At 34.5% G+C, this 22,302-nt stretch overlaps 1 protein-coding gene across 7 annotated transcripts in view; it reads left to right on the top strand.

The window, feature by feature from the left end:
• The window catches only part of Ankrd17 (ankyrin repeat domain 17), a 166,101-nt gene that overhangs the window by 94,502 nt on the left and 49,297 nt on the right, over positions 1-22,302 (top strand). For 4 of the 7 annotated variants that reach the window (XM_063240325.1, XM_063240324.1, XM_063240322.1 and 1 more), the window contains 8 exons: positions 3,909-4,057; positions 12,468-12,579; positions 12,739-12,884; positions 16,714-16,856; positions 17,160-17,373; positions 17,924-18,099; positions 19,208-19,370; positions 21,912-22,007. In XM_063240325.1, coding sequence (XP_063096395.1) covers positions 3,909-4,057; positions 12,468-12,579; positions 12,739-12,884; positions 16,714-16,856; positions 17,160-17,373; positions 17,924-18,099; positions 19,208-19,370; positions 21,912-22,007 — 1,199 coding nt within the window. The remainder of the gene's footprint in view (positions 1-3,908; positions 4,058-12,467; positions 12,580-12,738; positions 12,885-16,713; positions 16,857-17,159; positions 17,374-17,923; positions 18,100-19,207; positions 19,371-21,911; positions 22,008-22,302) is intronic. The other 3 variants (XM_063240326.1, XM_063240327.1, XM_063240323.1) reach the window with 1 other exon arrangement.

Here is a 22,302-nt window from a genome sequence, read left to right as displayed (position 1 = left end):
GCTAGTAAGAGTGTGCCAGAAGTTTTGCCATTACCCAACTTGAGAACTATTTTTGGACTCTTGACCCATGTGTATCTTTAGAAATACTAGTTCCATCTCAGAAATTCTCAGGCGGATACAGGTCAAATTAAAAATTCATTCATTCAATACAAATGGTGGAAGCTTTCTGGCTTAGTTAAATAGGCTGCAAATCTAGAGGAGCTGATGTTTGATTTTTTACTTTTATTGTCCCTCCTTCCCCCAATAAGTTCAAAATACTGAGATTGAGTTTTGGCCTTTTGCTTCTGTATTCACACCAGTAAACTGGCAAATTAGTAAAAGTAAAGGTACAAAACTTAATAGGAACTTAATCAGGAAGCTTATTTGTATACAAAAGCACTTTATATCCTTATGTACTATACTTCAAACCTGATGAATATTTAAACAAACCTTAAATGCCATTAATAAAGTACCAAACCAATTAGGCTTTGCTTATAGTATATGTCAGTGATTTTATACCCTGCGAATGTTAATGTTTAGTCTCTCTTTATAACTGAAGCTGTCATTCCCTGGCAGTATCATGAGATATTTTAAATGTATAGCCAAAGAAACTTTATTTCATTATAATTAGATTCATTGGCAAGAAGTACTTTAGAAGATTGTTTTAATGCTTTTCATTTTTGCTTTTTGTGAGTTCTGTAACAAAATAATGGGATGAAATTTGAGAGCTTTAATCCATAAGAATGCATACTGAGAAAGATGAAAATTTCCATAGGACATTGAAAAAAAAAGGAAATTCAGAAAGGAGGGAAAAAGAAGAATAAAGGGCATAAAAAGTTGAAATTTGCTTTCTTCTCTTCTCCTTTTTCACTCATTGGCTATACTAGAAAGGTCAACTCTAATTTTGTAACTGTTTTAGTAGTACGTATTATGGTGAGATTACATAGTGCTTCATTTTATAGAAGTGTTTTATTTAGTTAAGATTCAGAAACAAAGCTAAAGAAACAGGTTTTTATTTTAAAATTGGAATTTTCCAGTCCTTTTATAAATATTAACAGCAGTAATATACCAGATGAAAACCTTTTATAATCTTGAGTAAAATAACTACGTTCAGGAAAAATTGCTAGTGATAATTAATAGTAAGGACTATAAAAGGTCTTAATGTTGATGAGTATAATTTTTCTACAGATTTGAAAAATTGACTACTAATGATCCCTAGCAGGTTATAATAATAGGCAATAAAAACAGATTATTTTAAAATACTTTAACAATTGGAGTCCAATTGCTATAAATCTAAGTTTAATACTATATCCGTAGCCTATACTTTTGATCATAATAGTATTTTGTTTTATGTCAACCAAACTACCAAAGAATGTGTAGGGTTAAATGTTGCCCATTCAAATGAAGAATGAATAGTCTTTACCAGTGGATGTTTAAAAATTGTTTTGATGTGCTGTCAGAGTTTATGTGATGTACTTGGGCATAGTAGCCAACATTGATTTGCTGGTGGTGCAACTTTTTATGTTCATGAGAACTAACAGAAGTTTGCAGAATACATTTTTTCTTGATTTGCTACATCCCTAGAACATAATGTCTGTGTTCTAAGTGTGTCCACGTAAACATTTTTAAATGAACATGACGTTTTACAGAATGGCAAGTAATTGTCATACTATAAAACTATTTATTTCTTTATTATGCTCATTTATGTGACGAGAGGAAAAATTGCCAGAAATATTCAGCTATCTTGCTGCACACCATCCATAGACATCTCATATTCACACATACTCACACATAGACTATCATGTACTCCTTTTTGCAGCCTGCTTTTTAAAGCTTCTTTGAGACATAGATTCCAAGCATCTCAATAAGGATCATTTCCACTCCTTTGGGTTTCTACTGTATTACAACTTGTTAAATCATAGTCTTCTTTCCCTTCCTCCAACACAGCCTCTGCTCTTTCCTTAGTCCTCATTTGTAGACTGCTGTCATTACGTTTGGTCTCCTTTTCTCTATTGCTTAACTGGCCAAAATCTTGACTCTTCTGTTCTCCTTGCTTGCCAAAGCATAATAGTTTCATATTGCCTGTCTTAACACTTTGTCTTTGCTTATGGTATTAAGTTCCCTACTTCTCCTACTGTTAAAACTTTTCTGAGCATATTGTTTTCCCTCGAAAAACAATTCTAAAATGAAGTCCCACGTGTAAAAGTCTGTACCAGAGTTTCTTTAGGTGCTTACATGTTTACATGTGTTACTTTTATCTATAGAAGTGAAAGGTAGTTACTTAGTTTTAATAAACGGTTGCATAGATACCGTATCCAAGGAAAGTAGTGAAAGGAGAGAATTGAATTTTTCTATCTCCTTTTTGATGAGGTGATTAAAAGCAACCAATTTGACTTAAAAAATAAAGGAAGTTAATTTTAGTAGAAATTATTATAGTTTAAGTAAATTATCATTTAATCAATTAACAATACATCCTATATTTTTAAATCCATTTAATACGAAATAAAAAATAGTAATTTGTGCATACTGGCGTTTATCCTCTTTAAGGTACTTTTCATGTTTATCATTTCCATTTGTGAAAATCCACCCACAGGAAATATGGAGTAACAATATCAAGGTCACTTGATACTTAATACATTAGTACATTCCCTTTTCTCTTGATCTAAGGATCAAAATTCCTAAGGATTCAAATGATATTTTGTTTGGATTGACTTCTTTTTTTGTTTGGCTTTTAAAGTGATTGAAAAATGTATAATTATAGAATGTGTATTGCTATAATGTATAGTATATATTGGTGCCTGAACTAAGGATTTCATGTAAAGTAGATTTCTTAATTGATAATTCTGTTTATAATTGTTGTAAGATCAATTTCAGTTTTACTCTTGGCAGGATAATAACTTCTTTTGCCCAATTTCAAATCCAATTGTGAATCATGATTGTTTTTTGTCTGATGTAGTAAATAACTACTTTGGTAACACACATCCACACTCCTGTTGATTATTCAGTGATAAATGCCCATGCTTTAATAATATCATAGCATCTTTAATAAGGGGATGAAAAAGAATTGATGTTCATGTATTAATTAACTCTAGAAGTGATTCAACTAGGGAATAATGTACCCTCAAGGAATCTTCATTATGTCCTTTGCCACCATCTTAGTAGCATTCTCCTACTTCAAGTATTGACCTAACTAAGCCATTACTTCAGTTACATATTTGGGTATGAAAATAATATCACAGCAAAATCCTACTTAGAAGAATGGACAGTGTTCCATATTTGAATGGATGATTGTTTGCATGCATCTAATTCTAATCTTTTAAATTTTTTCTTTATAAATTGTGATTTGCCATCTTGGTTGTTGGTATTTTACCACCCTCAGAGTAATTCTTTATCAGAGAAAATACATTCCTATGTGAGGATTGGATTTTTCTATTTGAAAAACTGTCATGCTGAGGACTACAATTCAGAATATCCTGTGTTTAGTTAGTAAAACAATAGAGTGGTGTTTTAAATAATTAGATAGGAAGGTTCTTACTTTCCAACCATTGATAATTACTGTCATTGGTTCTAGAATATAAGGTGTGAAATCAGCAAGTTCAAAAACAATTTTCCCCTATTTGATCATTTAGTGCATTAAAATATTTTTATTTTCAGGATTGTTTTGTATTTAGGTTTTATGATTACTTTCATAAGAGGGAACTTGTCTTTCAGATGGGTTATTTAGAAAATAGGTGACTTTCAATGCACACTATAAATTCGGAATATCATCTAATCAAAAATAACCAGGAAATAAGTTATTACTGCTATAGTAGTCTCTCTGTAGACATTTTGTTTTCAAAATCTTAAATATTTTCTGATAAATATTTTTTACTGTTACTGTGACCTAACTGTGTTTCGTCCTCATTAAGTACAGTTATTTTGTTCGACAGCAGTCAGTGGAAGAGCATCTGCAATGTCCAACACTCCTCCCCACAGTGCTGCCGCCTCCATGTCCCAACCTCAGACTCCAGCTCCGAGTCCTGTCATCTCTCCTTCAGCCATGCTTCCCATCTACCCTGCCATTGATATCGATGCCCAGGTAAGCTCTGGATTTAGGAGCCGTGGCCATTCATGGGAGTTAATACCATCATGGAAAACATTAACACTGAGCTTTGTGAAAGACATTTATAAACGAAACTACATGTTTAAAAAATATGTGATAGATTGTTACGGCTAATCATGTGGTGGTATAGTTTCCCAAGTTATCAAATAATTTTTTTCTTTTTAACCTTTTCTTCTACTTTAGAAAAGTAATGCCAGGGGTATAGCTCAGCAGCACAGCACCTGCCTAGCAAGTGCAAGGTCCTGAGTTTGATTCCTGGTACCAAAAATATAATTTCATGCAAAGAAAAATATTCTAACATCTATAGGCTTATTTTTATATATCATCTATACTTTGTTTTTAAATTATTTTTGAAAATTCTGATTAAGTAGCTATTAAAAGATTGCAAGGATAAATTAGAAATTTTTCCCCTGCCTATTCAGATTAGTGGAAAGAATATGAGGCAAAAAAGATACTGTTTAAGCTTTAAAATGTTTGAGAGCTATTAAGCAAAAATTCTTTTAAAAAAACACAATCTCCAGGCAAGGTGAGTTGGAGAGAACAGTGCATGTTCCATTCTGAAAACAGGCCCAGAAGTCTGGCTGTCAGCACTGAAGAGTGTGTGGACGTAGTTCTCGTATTTTGACTGATAAAGTTTTATATTGATTTATAGTTGGGATAAAGGAGTATGTCTTAAAACTTAATTTTGTGTATAATCGTATAAGCCTGACTTTAGGAAGTATATTTATTGATATGTATAGGCTGTGTGTGTTTATGGACTACTAGGGCCATGTACCCCTAACCTGTTAAAAGTAAGTCTCCTTTTTACTAAAATGTTTCTTGATAGTACTATGAAAAGGAATTTCTTTTGTGTTTTGTTTGCCAAATATCTACTATTTTATATGTGTTGTCTCCTTTTTCCATCCATTGTTTTTGTTTTGTTTCTTTTTCTTTTTCGCTTAAAACTGCTAAGAACACATTCTAAGGAATTAATTCATTTAATTATTATTTCATGTAATTTGTATAAGACAGCTACTCTTATTATCCTGGAAAAAAAATTAAACATTTTCCTTATAATCACATCATTTAGCTAAGAAATGGGGATGGGAACCACATCCAGTTCATTTGACTCTGAAGACACCAATTTTAACTACCATGCTGTGTAGCTTTTTAAAGAACATTTCAGCGTTGAATTTCACTTGCTTACTTCACTTCATATTGACAGCCTTATGGAGTTGGCTCAAATGTGCTAGTGAATCTGTATTTTACATATGCATAGTCTTTTTCTTTGAAGCTATTAAAGTTAGCTAGAAATAGTTTTCCATTTTTTCTAGGACCAAGAATTAATGCAGAAGCAGCAAAATGAATACTTCTTTCTATGTTTTCAAATGAAATCGACACAGGAAAAGTATATTTAAGTGTGATCATGATTTTACCAAATTTGAAATTGTACTGGTAGTGAAATAATTTTACATAACCATACCATTCAACCAGGTTTTTCAGTTCAGATTTTTCACAAGATGAAGAAAAGTTACATTTTAAACATAGTAGGCATGCTGAAGATTTGACTCTGGCTTTTTAAAAATATCTGTCTATCTAGTCTTAACCATATAAAAGATTTTTTTAATCTGTTGGATTAGCCTAAAAAGAAACTATTTTCTATGAAGTTTACTGTATTGACTTGCTTAGTTATTAGAAGGTCCCTGCATTGGGAAAAATGTACAAAATGATAAAGTAATTTTTCATTCTTTTTCTCCTTTAATTTTTGATGTTTTAAAGATGTTACTGGTTTTTACATCAATCAGGTACTTCAAATGATTAAAGATTCTTTTGTATGCAGTCCATCTGTTTCAGTGTATTGTGTGTGTGTGTGTGTGTGTGTGTGTGTGTGTGTGTGTGGTTTTTGTTTTGTTTTGTTTCGTTTTCTTTGCACTACTAGAATTGAACCCAGGATCTTCATACTGATCCACATCCCCAGCCCTTTTTTTATTTTTTATTTTGAGACAGGGTCTCACTAAAGTACCCAGACTTGCCTCGAACTTGAGATCCTCCTGCCTCAGCATCCCAGAGTACTGGGAGTACAGGTGTGTGCCCCCGTGCCCAGCTGAATGTTTTTTGATCTAAAACAAAATTTATGTGAGCTTATAAAATGAATATATTTTGATTTACCCATGATAATGCTGTGTTGTAGCAAACAGATGATATGAGAAACTGAGTCTTATTGTTCTTAAAAGTTTAAACGTTTTGTAATTTTTTAAAAATTTAGCAATCCTTAAAATGTACAAACAGTGTTTTGCAGATGCAATTTGAGTATCCTTTATCCAAAATGCTTGTTGCTTGTAGTGTTTCACCTTTCAGCATTTTGGCATATTTGAGCATATTTGCAAAGGCCTTATGTATTCAGCATCTCTAACCCACAATCCAAAATGTTGCAAAATCTGTAACTTTTTGAAGATCATCATGATAGCATGCAAAAGTTCCACTTTTCGTGTTAGGGTTGCTCAACCTGTGTGAACTTACCTAATTTAGTCTTTGTGAAATCCCCTGAAGTGTAGGTCTTACTGTTCCCATCACAGATAAGAGGAATGGGGTGTACAGAAAGAATATCACAGTCACTTCTGACATGCCCAGACTATAGAGGAAAGGGTTTATTTTGGCTCACAGTTTGTAGAGGTTCAATTCATACTCAGTTGTCTCCTTGACAGGCCAATATGGCAGGGGAGAAACAGCTTATTGGATGGCAGCAGAAATCAGAGACAGATGGGAACAAACCCTCATGACCACCTTCTCTGACCAGGCTTCACTTGCCATGTTATGTTTAGCTATAAACACATCAGCAAACTAATCCACTGATGAGTTTCAGACCCCTATGATCCCTCAATCTAGATGTAAACCATAACCTAGAGATAATTACCTTACCTACAGACTAATTAACAGTAAATCCAGCTTTCAAGTTCAGGCACTGTGGTTTTAGAATCTGTGCTCTTACTGCTCCATTATGCTATATGTTTTTCACTTTCAAACTTATGTGGAAACATTAAATTTTTAATTATGTTGACTTGCTAAGTGGACTGCAGAAGTATAGCTACTACCTATGTATTGTATGACTCCTTTTATAAAATATTAATGGTCCCACAGTATGTCATAACTTCTTTAATTGAACATTTTATACAGGCACTAATAGTCTTTATGAGGATTAACAGGAACCTTGAGTTTAATTCTGGAGTTTGAAGAATGCAAAAGCGTTTGTTTCCTTTCTGAAGTTCTACAAACCTGTATTTTTCAACTAGAAACCACCTTTTGTGTGCATGGCTGTACACAGGCTCATTGATTCTCCTAATGGTTTTATTAAAGCAAGTCTCTGAATATTTTCAAAACTGTTAATTTTTTGGTGGTTTTGGGGTCCATCCCCCCTTTACAGGGTCGTGCCACGTAGTTCAGGTTGCCTTGAACTCATTGTGTATTCCAGGCTGGCCTTGTACTCATGGTGATCCTCCTATGTTAGCCTCCTGAATGCTGGCATTATAGGCTTATACCACCATACCCAGCCAGAATTTATAAGATTAATACCACATAATATGCTGTAACCAAAATATATTTTAAGAAAAATTTGTAAATAAGAAATTATTTGGGATACCCTTTTTACCATAACTTTAGATAGGATAGCTCTGATTTTATTTTATTTGAATAGTAAAACTAATCTTATCTCCGAACACTTTACACTTTGTTTATGGGAGGCAAAAAGCTTACTTATCATCTTTGTTGTTCTGTCCTTTGTATATTTCTGAACTACCTGTTGTCTTTTTGCGGTGAGGATTAAGCCCAGGACTTCACTGAGGCCAGGCAAATGCTCTACCACTGAACTGTAGTTCATTTTTTATTTTGAGAGTTGCACAAGCTAACCTCAGCCTTCTGAGTAGCAAGGATTATAAGCAAGTGCTCCTGCATCCAATTTCTTGAATTTGAATAAATACAAGAAATATAAATATAAGAAAAACAGTTGGTCCCTTGCACAATGTTGCGTTTCCTCAGTTTTTAATAATTAAAATAATGTCTTTTCTTTTCTTTCCATTATTATCTTTTAAAGGGGATGGATGATTATAACTTCATCTATGGAGACTTCCAGAATTAGTCATGTGGATAACTTACAGAATATTTTTATATGGAATATAATTTAATCAATTTCATAAGCCAGAATTCATTTTAACAGTATCTGTCACAGTGCGGTTTGGTATAATTTATGGTATTGGAGGCTAAATAGAACCTTTTTAGGATGCATACTCGATAAACTTAGTAAAGCTGTGAATATGTCTCCTTTTACAGCTGTGAGACTTTCTCTGAGATGTGTGATAATGAACATACAGTGACATCTTGACCAGTATACTATAACTTTGTGCCATAATGGTTTATAGGACTGGTGTAGCTCAACTGTTTCATTTTTGCATATTTATATCAGCATTATGTAAAACACCTAATTTTTTGTTTGCCTTATAATTATGTATGTCAACTCAAATTTTTATTTCAATTAGTGTGATGCTGATGTATTACAAAGCAGGGAAGTAATCATTTTGGGGTTGTGTAGGTGCATATTTGGGGAGTGGAACTCTTCAGAAGTTAATTGCCAAGCATTTTGGTGCATGCTTTTATAATCCCAGACTTGGGAGACTGAGGCAGGAGGATCATTGAGTTTAAGGCCAGCCTGCATTATATGGCAAGACCCTGTCTCAACAACAACAAAAAGAACAAAGAGAGAAATGAATTAGTTAATTAGAGACTAGGTCTTGTATAACTCAATCTGTCAAGTGCTGGGACTGCAGGTATATACCCTCATATTTGACTCACTTCAGAATTTTAAATTCTTTGTTATTACCTTAAAAGATTACCTTAAAACATTATCATAAAATATTAATTGCTTTAATTTTTCATTACTCTAGAAATACAGTGGAGCTACTCATTCTTAATTTAAATTCCTCAGTGAATTTGTTCATCTTAACTTTCTCAGCTTTAAGTAATTTTTCTTAAACTCATAATTTACTGTTTATTTTCTCATAGGATGAATCTAAATCATTATTTTTTTTTTTTTTTTTGAGTACTGGGGATCGAACTCATGACTGCATGCTTGCAAGGCGTTTATGCCACTGAGCTGAATCCCCAGCCCTAAATCTAAATTCTTTTATGTACAGTAATTCCTACATTAGCAAGCAAGGCCTGTGATAACTTTGTTGACCTTAGAGTATATATCAGAGTACTTACAAATCACTTACAAAGTACTTAATTAATGGCAATTGAATTTATGTTTCATAATGTGGGCAAAATATATTTGACTGATAAAATGTTCATGCTTGTCTTTTGTATGTGTATTTTCTTTCACTAAGATTGACACAGGTTTCGTAAACCATCTTTTCACCCTGGAGAAACAATTTTAAATCTCATAAGCTTCATTAGAAAGTTGGCTTGTGTGTGGACTGTACATTCACTGACCAAGAGGACAGGAGACACACTTAGCACCACGCTCATGCACCACCACTGTGCTTCAGGTCCTTTTCATGATGCAGCAGGGGCGCCAGAGCAAAAAAATCTCCCTGGTTTTAAACGCCATATGTGCCTGTTACTAGCTGGTGTAGCCATCTGAAGGTTATTTCTCTGAGATTTGTCCCTGTTTTGTGAAGTCAGACGTAATAATTTCTCATTGTGCAGTTCGGGCTGGCCTTGAGCTTACTTTGTAGCTCAGGCTGGTCCTGAACTCAGGACAATCTTCCTGCCTCGGACTCCTGAGTGCTGGGATTACAGGCGTGAGCCACCACGTCTGACTAATAATGTCTCTTTTTGACTCTGAAGTGAAAGATAGTATCGGGTTCTATAGAGCACCAGAGCTGTCCCTCGTGTCATCTCGGTGGCCCTCCATTGTTGTGGTAGCAGTCCCTCCTTTGCGTGCTGCCAGGCTGTGTCCAACAGCTCTCTGCTCTCTACCAGCCCCTTGACAGAGCAGCTCTTCTTCATCACTGACCAGAGGCTTTTTCTTACTTGTTGGCTACCATTTTGCTTTGTCTCATTTTTTTTTCTTTCTTTCTTTTTTTTTTTTTTAAATGATGGTTTGGTTTTTTAACCTAATTTAGGTTGTGGGATGGTGTGACTTTTCTTTTTATGGTTATTATATATAATATACAGTGTATTTATATAATAAACATTATATAAATATAATAAAAATACTTCATATATATGACCTCTTGCTTGTTAGTAACAGTCTGAGTGTGTGACCTTCCAGAGATATTGTCATTGATTCTACATGACTGTCATTTACTGTTTTCTGGGGAAAAATGCAATCACCAATAAGACATATTCATTATATTCCAAGAAGTTTTATTCCTCTAAGAGTGACAGATAACAAAACAGTTTGATAAAGAAAGTGATGGAAGATATTTGAGTTACCCTGTCTGATAGCAAACTAAAGTGACACACATGTTTAGCTCAAAATTTTTTAGTACCCACATTTAAAAGAAATGAAGCAGCACAGCAGTTAGAATGATGGCAGCACACCTATAATCATAGCATTCTGGGAGGCTGAGGCAAGATGATCCTAAGTTCCAGCCTAGTGTGGGAAACTTAGTGACTTAATGAAACTTTCTCTCAAAACAAAAAGGAGGCCGTGAGTTGAATCCCCAGTATTGTCCAAAAAGTAGGTACAGAATTAAGTATCAGTTTATATATGCATATTTTGCAAGGTGCATTGTGGTATGTGCATATGGTCTCAGTACTTTGGAAGCTGAGGCTGGAAGATGACTTAGATGCAAGAGTTCAGGATCAGCCTGGGCAGCCGAAGCTTCTCTCAAAAAAAAAGTGTCCTTAACCTAATGTATCTGTAATACTGTTTGAGTATTTGACGAATATCAAAAAATTGAGCTGCTGTACATTTTTATTTCATACTAAAAGCCTTCATAATTTGGTGTGCATATTGCCATTGTAGTTAGGAAGATCAGATCACCCTGGTGCCAAAAGTGATCTCCTATTCCACAGACTCCCTCCATCTCAGGTTTGTCACGTTCTTAATGTCTATCTCAATTTGGGTTTACACTAGAATTACTAGATTTGGATTTGAGAAGTGGAATCGTTTACTTTAGTTCTTCCAGACACCCCCAGATTTTCCCAATGTTCAGATTGACTATCAGTTATTTAGGTAGAACTAAACTGAAAAAACAGTGTCGGAGGCCAGGGATGTAGCTTGGTGGCACAGTGCCTGCCTGGCAAGCACAAGGCCCTGAGTTTGATTCCTAGAACCAAAAATAAATAAAATGTCTTTAAGTAATAGCAGCCATAGTTTAAATCCTGTTAGTCATATATTGCTAGAAGTTACTGTTTTGGATACCACAGGTGGACAGTATTAAAAATATAGAGAATTAGATATTTAACTACATTAGCATTTAAACAAATAAATCCAGTATTGGTCACTGTTATTATCATAAGTGAAATTGCATATAGACATTGCTTTACTAAGTGGAATAGTCTTTGTCTTTCAAAATGTCAAGTGTGTTTTATACTTTTGGGTCTTTTGGGGGCTTTGTTTCAGATATAGCTAAGTTTCTTGGAAAGAGTTTTTCAAGTCTTGTCTTTAGATTTTGTTAGGTAGATTCAGGACTAATTTGGCCTCACTACTGGAGATTCTGTTTGATAACCTATGTATTTTAAGGTGTTTCTAATTTGGCTGTTTGTAGCTGTATATTCTAGCTCTTGGTGTTAAAGTCTTTCCCTGGCCACCAATAATACCTTTGTGCACACATGCAGATCAAAGTTCAACTCAAGCCTTGAGGGGCCTTCCCAGGGTCTCCAGTGTACAATGCGGTTAGTGTTTTGTTAGTAATCTGCAACATTAACTCTAGTACCTTAATTCTCTGCACTCTATCTTCCCAACTGGGGGAGGGGGGGCTGCCAGGCTCTGGGTACCTGTTCAGGCATTGCAGCCTGGAAGCTCTCCAGGCAGGAAGCTGGGTTAATCATTTGTGCTCAGGGATCTCAATCTGCATTGCCTATATAAACACCATCACTTCAAACAGTATGTTTTTTTGTTGTTGTTGTTTGTTTATTTACTTATTTGAGATAGAAAAATAAATCTAGTGTATATTTCAGAAACTAAAATGAGCCCATGGTTTCTTTGAATCATATAGTCTAGTTGACTATATATGCTGGTATGAAGGAAAATTACACTTTTTCTTGGTGTTCAAGAATTGCCCATATCATGCAACTATTATTTATTGCCTTTAAAAAACAAATCAATGGTTGGCCACTGGTGGAGAAAAAAGCCAGACAAGCCTTTCTATTCATATGTCTGATATTGTATAAATGTGTATGTGTATATTTACTACTAAATTTTAAAACTGTCTAATAAGCTAATCAGAAGATGACTTTCCTACAGACTGAGAGCAATCATGATACAGCATTAACACTTGCCTGTGCTGGGGGCCATGAGGAGCTGGTGCAAACACTGCTGGAGAGAGGAGCTAGCATCGAGCACCGAGATAAGAAAGGTAAGGCTTATCCATGTGTCTTATTTTCTGTATTATGTGGGAAAACTTTTAGAAAATTTAATATTACTTCTGAGCCCCAATTTGATACTTAGTTGTATTCGAAAAAGGTGTTGGTCTTTTGCTTAGCACTTAGTGAAAAGATCATTATTTTTTTTCCAGGTTTTACTCCACTCATCTTGGCTGCTACAGCTGGTCATGTTGGAGTTGTAGAAATACTGCTGGACAATGGTGCAGACATTGAAGCTCAGTCAGAAAGAACCAAGGACACACCACTCTCCTTGGCTTGTTCTGGGGGCAGACAAGAGGTAACAGTTCCTCTTAACGTAATTTTTCCCCCTCTTTGTGTATAGCAGATACATACTATGTGATTCCCCCCCCCACAGTAATACTGATTTGATGTTTCAGTTTGTCAAAGTAATTCAGGCTATAATTTACTAGCAGAAAGACAGTATTAGCATAAACTATATTGCCAGGAAAATATGCATTATTTATAACAGTGTTCTTCTGAAATTACCACCTACATACATGTCCCTGTGTATTAAAATTTAAGCTAAGAGAAACACTAAGATGCTCCAAATCAAGGCCTGTCCTCCTTTATTGCTCTCTGTTTTGGAACTCAGATTAATTGACCTTGATTAAGTAGGCTAAAGAAACTGTAGCATTACATTCCCTTTCATGTTTTCTGGCAAGTAGTAATTGGCTAAATAACTTTTTTATTTTTTCCCAAATCCATTATGACATACAGGGCATATAAAACTTGCTGAACCAAGTGTGCTATCTAGTGTCACAACTTCTCAATCAGGGATTTATTGACTCTTAGAGGTAGGGTGAAGTCATCCAGATTAGGGTTTTTTTGTTGTTGTTGTTAAAACACAGTATTTCAGGCCAGCCTTGAACTCACTGTGTAGCCTGGATAACCTTGAACTTGGAGTGCGCCTCTGGCCTCAGTCTTCCTAGCCCTGGGATTACTGTTAGGGACCACCACACCCATCTTCAGATTACTTTCTTCCTCACTTTAAAAGTCCCTTCTCTTCTTTCCAACCCTCCCTCCCTGCCCTTTTCCTTTCAGGGCTTCCCTATTTAGAAGTTGGTAAATTTTCTATTTCTGGTCCTATTCTTTGAACAAATAGTTTATTTATAACCATCTTTTTCTCTTTAGGTGTTCTACTATGTTGCTTAAAGTCATCCATTGTCTGTTTGAAAGAAGACCTGTGTTTTTAGTTGCTAGCCAGAGAATACTATTTCAAATCTTTCACTCTTCTGGGCTGTTTCGCCCTTTAATGTGAATGAATTCTGACTGGCTAACTGTTGACCATTGCCTCCTCCTAGGTGAGCACAATTATAGCTCACCAGGTTACATTTAATTCTGATCAGTTAAACGCAGTAGAATTTAGCAGCTGGTCATGGTGATTCATGTCTCTGATCCCAGCACTTGGGAAAGAAGCAGAGCTAGAATAATCCCTATACAAAAGACTGGAAACTCTAGTAAAATGGTAAAAGTATGAGAAGATAGAGGTTAGTGATTCTGTGTTTTGTAGAATAGAAGGAAATGAAATCTAATAACAACATGAACATAGATAAATGTTTTATTAGATTTCTTTTGATTATTTTCATAGCTTTTTGCCCTTACCTAGTGCATACATGTGTGAATTGTTAGATGTACTTTTTACTAGAGATGTTCAATACAAGAATTAAAAAAGGACCTGTGTTTTACTATGCTGTTTCTTCTTGCTGTGTCTTTGTTTCTCCCATAATATCCACAGTGAAGCTGAGTGTGGTAGGACATGCCTATAATGCCAGCACTGGGGAGGCTGAGGCAGGTAAATTGCCATGAACTTGAAGCCAGCTTGGGAAACAGAGTTGAGTTCAAGGCCAACCTATACTACATAGCGAGAAATACGCCCCTCCCCCCCAATCCTGATGAATCAGTGAGAAGATCTTACACCAAAAATTAAGTAAAACAGTCAAAAGTAAATTTAGCTAGGAGTGGTAGTGAATGGAAGTTATCCCAGCATTCTGGAGGTTGAAGCAGGAAGATTACCCTTGTGTTCAAAGCCACCCCTAGCTACATAGTAAAACCCTATGTCAAAATGAATGAGTAAATAAATAAATAAATAGTAAACTTAGTTTGAGATACAGTATTTTCTTTCTACTTTGTCAGAAAAATTCCTGATTTGGAGTATCTTAAAAATTTGGGAGTAGCTTAAAAATTTCTGTCAGTTTCATACAAATTTTATGACATATTTTTGTGATTAAATAACATTGAACTGAGAAGCTCATAATAAAATATTGTTCAGAAATGTAATTTTTCTCTTTCAATATGTAATGAAAATAAAATTTTGCCTTAACTTACATTTTTAGTCATTATGTAGCTTGAAATAATACTTGCTTTCTGTAGTACTAATTTTTTAATGTTTAATCAAAGAAATAAGTTGATTTATTTCATTTAAAAATAATAAAGCCGATAGAATGCTGTAATTTTTATGAATTATATGTTCTTACTCAAATGCAGCAGATAAGATTATAACCATTGTAGGAGTTTCAGTTGAAGCAGTTAAACTAAATTTGAAATGCTAGTTTATTACAAAATCGCAGACATTTTTATATTGAATGTTTGTTCTTCTTTGAGAAGAGACCAATCTCTCTGAGGATAACGTACATAATGAAATTGAGAATATTTCAGAAATGTGGAAATTCATTCTTACTTTATTACTTTAAGGGACTTTTCTAAAATGAAATTGACTAATGCCACTTTTTATCTTGTTTTTATCAAAGAAGCCACCTTGGCTCTGAAAATTGGACCTAGCTTTATTCAAAGAAGTAAACAGGTTTTGTTTGATAGATAAGAGATGTCACTGTTCATTCAAAATGCTACCTAGAAAATACTATAGTTATTAATAAGAGTAAGGTTAAGTGCTGTGATTTTGAGATGATCATAACTTTCTTGTGCTTCATTTCTAAAATGGAGATCAAAGATATGGTACCTGTGTCAGAGGATAGTACTTTGCATTTAAATGGTATAGTGAGTAAAAAGCTATGAATGTTTAATAAGCCCATAAGTGCTAAACATTTATAATTGTGAGAGAAAGAGAATTCAGGCTCAGTAGGATACACAACACATTAGTCTGCGGTGAGGATTAAAGATTGGTAACAATAAATGTTGCCAAGATATAGAGCAACTGAAACTCATGCATCTGATGGTAGTACAAGTAGTCCTAACATTTTAGAGAATGATCTGGGAATATTTTCTAAAACTACATACCCAGAAAACTCAACTGCTAGTTGGAAATTATGCATCTATAGCATAATATAGTATTAATGGTAAAATGTAAGTAACTAATACATGGATAGTCTTTTCAACTTTTTTTGAAGAAAGATAGGTATTAGCTATTTTTAAATACATATAAAGGTTGCTGATTGAGTAGTCTAAAATTATTTTAAATGTATTTGCATGTATAAATTTAAAGATTGCCAAACATGATGGTATGTGATCTGTCATCCCAACACTTGGGAAACTGAGGCAGAAAGCTCACCATAACTTTTTGAGACCCACATTGGATTATAGTAAGTTCAAGGCCAGCCTAAACTACATAGTAGGATGCTGTGTCCAAAACAAAAAAATCTGTCTAGGCATAGTGGCATACACCTTAATCCTAGCACTCTGGAAGGGTAAGGCAGGAGGACTGCAGGTTGTGTCTCAGTTTGGACAACTTTGTAATTCAGAGAGACCCTGTCTTAAAACAAAGTTTAAACTTTAAATGTTTGGGAATTCAGCTTAGTGGAAATGTCTTGGGTGTAATCCCCACTACTATAGAAATAAAATTAAAATTCTGTCCCATATTACTTGTATTTTACCACTGTGTAATAGAACAAAAATACTGATTTCCAAAATAGCATGTCATATTTTACAGCCAGATCTTCCATGAATATATTACACTTTGTCAAAAGATTTCTAGATGGGTCTTATTTGAGAAGTTTTTCTCTTTCTTGTCCTCTGAGATCCTTTGCCAGTTTTGTGTAAAGGGTGAAAGAACTTTTTTGATTTACCATAGATCAGAAAAAAGAGAAATCAAAAATGCGTTGCCTGAAAATTGTGTCACCATAAAACACATTTCTTTCCCTTTTCCTTTCCAGGTAGTGGAACTGTTGTTAGCACGAGGGGCAAATAAAGAGCACAGGAATGTTTCTGATTATACCCCTCTGAGTCTGGCTGCTTCGGGTGGCTATGTGAACATCATCAAAATACTACTAAATGCAGGAGCTGAGATTAATTCTAGGCAAGTTTATTCTTGTGCACAGACCTTGTGTTTATAAAGAGTATTATGTTAAAGATATTTGTAGATCACCTGTTTTTGAATACTATATTTTGGCCCTTCCTATAAATTGGACAATCCAATTTGTTAGAGGTTTTTAAAAAACTAGTTTTTTACTTAAGTAATGAAATCTGGTGAGATAGAAATTGAAAAAACTATCGATTGCATTAAAATTCTCCAATATAAATCACTTTTCTGGTGTAAAATGTGTTTTTTTGTTTTGTTTTGTTTTTTTATTTTTTGTTCTTCCCGTGTCTTAATCCCCAGAACTGGTAGCAAATTGGGCATTTCTCCCCTCATGTTAGCCGCAATGAATGGGCACACGGCTGCTGTCAAGCTCCTGCTGGACATGGGCTCCGACATAAACGCTCAAATAGAAACCAATCGGAACACTGCCCTTACCTTAGCCTGCTTCCAAGGAAGAACTGAAGTGGTTAGTCTTCTGCTTGATAGAAAAGCAAATGTTGAACACAGAGCTAAGGTAAGAAAAGGTCTGAATTTACTCATGAATTTAATGCTTTGATGTTTTTAGTATACAGTAGTATTTTATTACTTTTTTAAAGATAGTCTTATTATGTAATGCAGCCTGGCCTTGAACTCAAAATCCTAACCTGTCTTATTTAATATTTATTTCCATGGATATATTAAATTAGAAATCATTCTAAGTCACTCAAGTATTAACTTTTGAAAACACCTCAAGTATACATTTTTTATAGGTGTTAATATTAGGATTTTCATATGAAAAAGATACGCTATTTTGAAAGAAGTGAGAGAAAGTTTATTGCCAGTTACATGCTAAATGCTTGCATCTTATTCAAATTTCTTTTCTTAACACTTGATTTTAGGTAGTTACCTTCTTATGACAGATTATTAGGTTATAATTCTGAGAATAAGTATCAGTGCTGAGACTGTTATACCTCTTTCTAAAAACTATACCACATTGTTCCCTCACTCTTTTTACATTTTGGCTATTTCCAGTCTCCAATATGGTTTTTCTGTTCATTTGTTTGTTTATTTCCCACTAAACTTAGACTGGCCTCACACCGCTAATGGAAGCTGCCTCTGGTGGATATGCAGAGGTGGGCCGCGTTCTTTTGGATAAAGGTGCTGATGTTAATGCCCCTCCAGTTCCCTCCTCAAGAGATACAGCTTTAACCATAGCAGCAGATAAAGGGCATTATAAATTCTGTGAGCTTCTCATTGGCAGGTAAGATAATTTCATATTCTTCATGTGTGAACATAGTGTTACTGGTCATTCATATTCTCCTTGAGCAGTCATATCATTGAAGAAATTAAGTGTACTTCTATAAACTGCAAGTGGGAGTTTTTTCCTCTCAAACTTAACCTGTCTATTTTTCATCCATTCAGACTTAGGTGTTACATTGTCTGCTTTGTTTCAGTGTGTATGTACTTTTTCAGTGCTGTAATAAGGTATCTGATGGTGCAGCCATTGTCATCCATACTCATGTCTCCCACACAATTGAGTTTTACCAAGTATTACCACACTTCAAGTCTTCAAAGTCTGGCAGTGATTTAGGGTTCCTGGTTGATTTTCCTATTCTTTAGCAGTTAGGGATTTTTGGTGAGTTTTGGAAATAGTCAGTATGATTAGAATTAAGATTAGTCATTTAGAATTTCTGCCAGTTTCCAGTGGTGTTTGTCTCCTGGTCTGTATTTTTCACTTGACAGTCTTAAGACATTTGTGTGGTATTGTACTAAGAGTATTCAGTATTCTTTATTACTGCTAACTACTGTTCCTACCATGAGTTATCTCATCTACTTAACGTACCCATCTAACATGTACTAGACCATGTTACTCTGAAACTAATACTATAAGTACATGAATATAAATAATATTAAGATATATATTTGTGTCGGGGATTTAGCTCAGTGTTACAAATGCCTGCCTGGCAAGAGTGAAGTTGTGAGTTCGATCCCTGGTACAAAAAAAAAATCAGGGAAAATATACATTTGTGTCGTAGATACTTTTTGTATCTCTAGATTATATTTAAATATATTATGATATTATGGGTTTTACATTTACTTTTTACTTAAAAATTTCCATTTTCTCAGGATTTGAAACAAAGAATTATGGTCATTTAAATTAGGATATCAGATATTGAATATATGACTTCCATTTGGTGGCTGAAAATGCTTTGTAATATAATTCTAAGAGAAAATATATTTTAGTGCTTGAATATTAAAAATAATTTCATCTTTATAGAGTATTTCATATGTTACTAGTTGTGGGGTTTTTGTTACCTATATCATTCCATTTCATTTAAGACAGTGCTATCTATGTCATTCATTTTTAGGGGAGCTCATATTGATGTACGTAACAAGAAGGGGAACACTCCATTGTGGCTAGCAGCAAATGGTGGACACCTTGATGTGGTTCAGTTACTGGTACAAGCAGGTGCTGATGTAGACGCAGCAGATAACCGCAAAATAACTCCTCTTATGGCAGCATTTAGAAAGGTAGTGGTCTTTGATCCTCATTTACATGATGTTTTCCACTTTAGTAAAGGAAGTGCATGTCTCATTATCACTGAAGACTCATTTTATGATTCAGTAACTTTGGTGAGAGCCAGTTATACACAAATTATTATTCTGTTAACACTGAAGGATAGATGACAGGTATGGCAGAAAAGCTATACTGTTATACTGGACTTCGACCTAATGAAGTTTTGAAAAAGCCTTTTCAGTAGTATTATCAAATCCAGTTGTAATCTTAATAAGTATTTCACAAAATGTAACTCCAGTGAAGCGTAATATAGACAGATGTTTCCTTCTGTTACCACTGCAGAGAGAAGTATAACTTAGATTTATTTTATTATCATGATCATTAAATACTGGGAAGAAAAACTATAGTCTCATTACCAGTATTTTAAATTTCTGAAAATCCTTTGGAATCCCCACTTAGCAGTTAAAAAAAAAATTCTGAAAATCCTGTGTACTATAAAGAAAATATGCACTTCAGAAATACTTGCTTTCTGAATTTTTCATTTGAAAAATCTCAGTAAAATCTCATAGATTCCAAAATGTGGAAAAATTGTAATATATACACGATGTCTTCTATTCTTTTTTCTCTTATTGTTCTCTCATCCCCCATGTCTGTCTGTCCTTCTCTTGGAGGCTTTCCCCCAACCCCAACCCCTTGTAACGCAGGGCTTTCATACTGAGATACATTTCTGGTTCTATTTATTTAACTTTGAGAGACAGGACCTCCCAATGTGTTTCCCAGGCTGGGCTCCAAGTTGCAATTTTTCAACCCTTCCTCAGTATTGGAGAGCACAGGCGCATACCACCACAGCTAGCTTGATTTTTTAAAAATTAAATTTATTTGAGACAAGGTCTCGCTATTGCAGTTGAGGCTGGCCTTGAACTCAACTGTGTAACCCAGGCTGGCCTCAAACTTGTGGCACACTTCTACCTCAGGTTCCCAAATGCTGGCATTATAAGCACGTGCTACCACAACTGGCTTGACTTGTTTTTTATCTTTCATTCATCAAACTTACTTTCTTAGAGGCAACCTACCTCTAATTGAAGCAAGCGTATCATTATCAAGTTTATCTTTCTAACCATTCCATCATTTCCCGTTTTGAGTAGTTTTGTGCCTCTAGTGTCTAACCTCCTTTGAAATCCAACCTGATTTGGTGTTCAAAGCCATCACAGTTCAGTGCCTGTAGGTGTTCTCTTACTATTATTCTCGTTTGGAGTTCTTTTCCTTAGTTGATCTTTTTCTTGTGTCTCATATCATCTCTGTTCTCATTTAGAATGACCTTTTTCTGTCACCCGTCCTTTTTTCCAGTTAGTTATTCTTTAGGTAATTTAAAACTTTCTTTCTGCACAAACTGTTTCTATCCTATTTGAGCTTACATTGAGTTCTCCAGTTTCCTGCGTTATTGAAGTTCTGCAGGACTTTATTATCTTTTTATCATTCATCTTGCCAAATATCTTAGTGTTTTTTATCATTCATCTTGCCAAATATCTTAGTGTTATCACTGTTGACTATTTTTAGGTGTTTCTCTAGTATCTGGCATGCATGTATCTTTCAAATAGTTTTATTATGTGAACAGTGTTTATCTTTTATACTGTTCATTCTGTTTATCTTTTGAATATTCTTCAAGTGCATTTTAATGACTTGGCTATTTAATATTACAGTTATAATTTTTTAATGTAGCCTAATGAGGGAAGTAAGGCCCATGTTGAAGTTCTAACAAACTGTGTAAGTTGTCCTGTATAAATAGTGTAAGGACTAAAGAAGTGTTGGAAAGATCATTGGGGAATGATGCAAGTGGCATTTTAGCTCTTCATTTAAAGCAAAATTATTATAACATCAGGACAAAAAAGGAAGAGAGAATTACTTTTAGCTGCTACTTTTTATGCAAACTGGCTAAATTATGGATGTTGTATCTAGATGGGTAAAAAGTTCAGTGAATCTAAAGAGTTTGAAATTTATGTAGATACTAAGCTGTGTTATAGTGAATGATTTATCCACAGCTGATGCTGGTGCAAAGGATATTTTCTTTGACACAGCTTAGAATAGTGCTATTTGGTTTTTATCTGGAACAATAAAATAATAAAATTGTTATTTTTACTTGTTTTATTGAGACAGGATCAGACCAACCTTGAACTCACTATATAGTACCTTTATTCTTTTAGTGCTTAGTAGAACTGAAACTGGATGCTCATTTGTAGTTAGTTGCCAAAGTAAGATGAATATTTATCTTTTTTCTTTTTTTCATTAGACATACCTCCAACTTATTTTTTTATGTTTTTGGATTTTTTTTTCTTTTACTCCAAGTTGGATAGAATTTTATGTTACATAATTCTGTACTTATCGGGAAGATTGGGTGAAAATGAGCAGTATAGATTTAACCCATTACAATCAAAGTCTTTTATTTACAGTGCAAATAGACAACTCAGTGTTTGTTCTTACATTCATATGGTCAGAGTTTATTTCCTGAATCCAAATAAGAGTCTGTTTTCCATCTGACATTACTGTTACTTTTTTAGGGTCATGTGAAGGTGGTACGCTACTTGGTAAAAGAAGTTAATCAGTTTCCCTCAGATTCTGAGTGTATGCGATACATAGCGACCATCACTGATAAGGTAATGTGTCCTCATAGTTATCTCACTGAATGAACTAGAGATTTCATTTGTTAGACTGTCTCTTGTGCTAAGAAAAGTCTTAGTTTGACCAATAATGTGTAAAACATAATAATGTTTTAATCAGTTGTTTGTGAATGAAGTATGCAATTTAAAAGATTTGCAGATTTGCTTACCTTATGAATTAGTAAAAGTTTCTGTAATCCCAGCCTGTAATCCCAGCCCTCAGGAAGGTGAGGCAGGAAGAACATTGCAAGTTTGACACCAGCTGGGCTAAAAAGTGAGCCCAAGCCAGCCC

The sequence above is a fragment of the Cavia porcellus genome, unplaced genomic scaffold (genome assembly GCF_034190915.1).
Source record: "Cavia porcellus strain 051 isolate PalLab524CR breed Dunkin Hartley unplaced genomic scaffold, mCavPor4.1 scaffold_30, whole genome shotgun sequence".
NCBI lineage: Eukaryota > Metazoa > Chordata > Mammalia > Rodentia > Caviidae > Cavia > Cavia porcellus.
The sequence above is the reverse complement of the archived record's forward strand: the minus strand, read 5'-3'. Positions and strand labels throughout refer to the sequence as shown.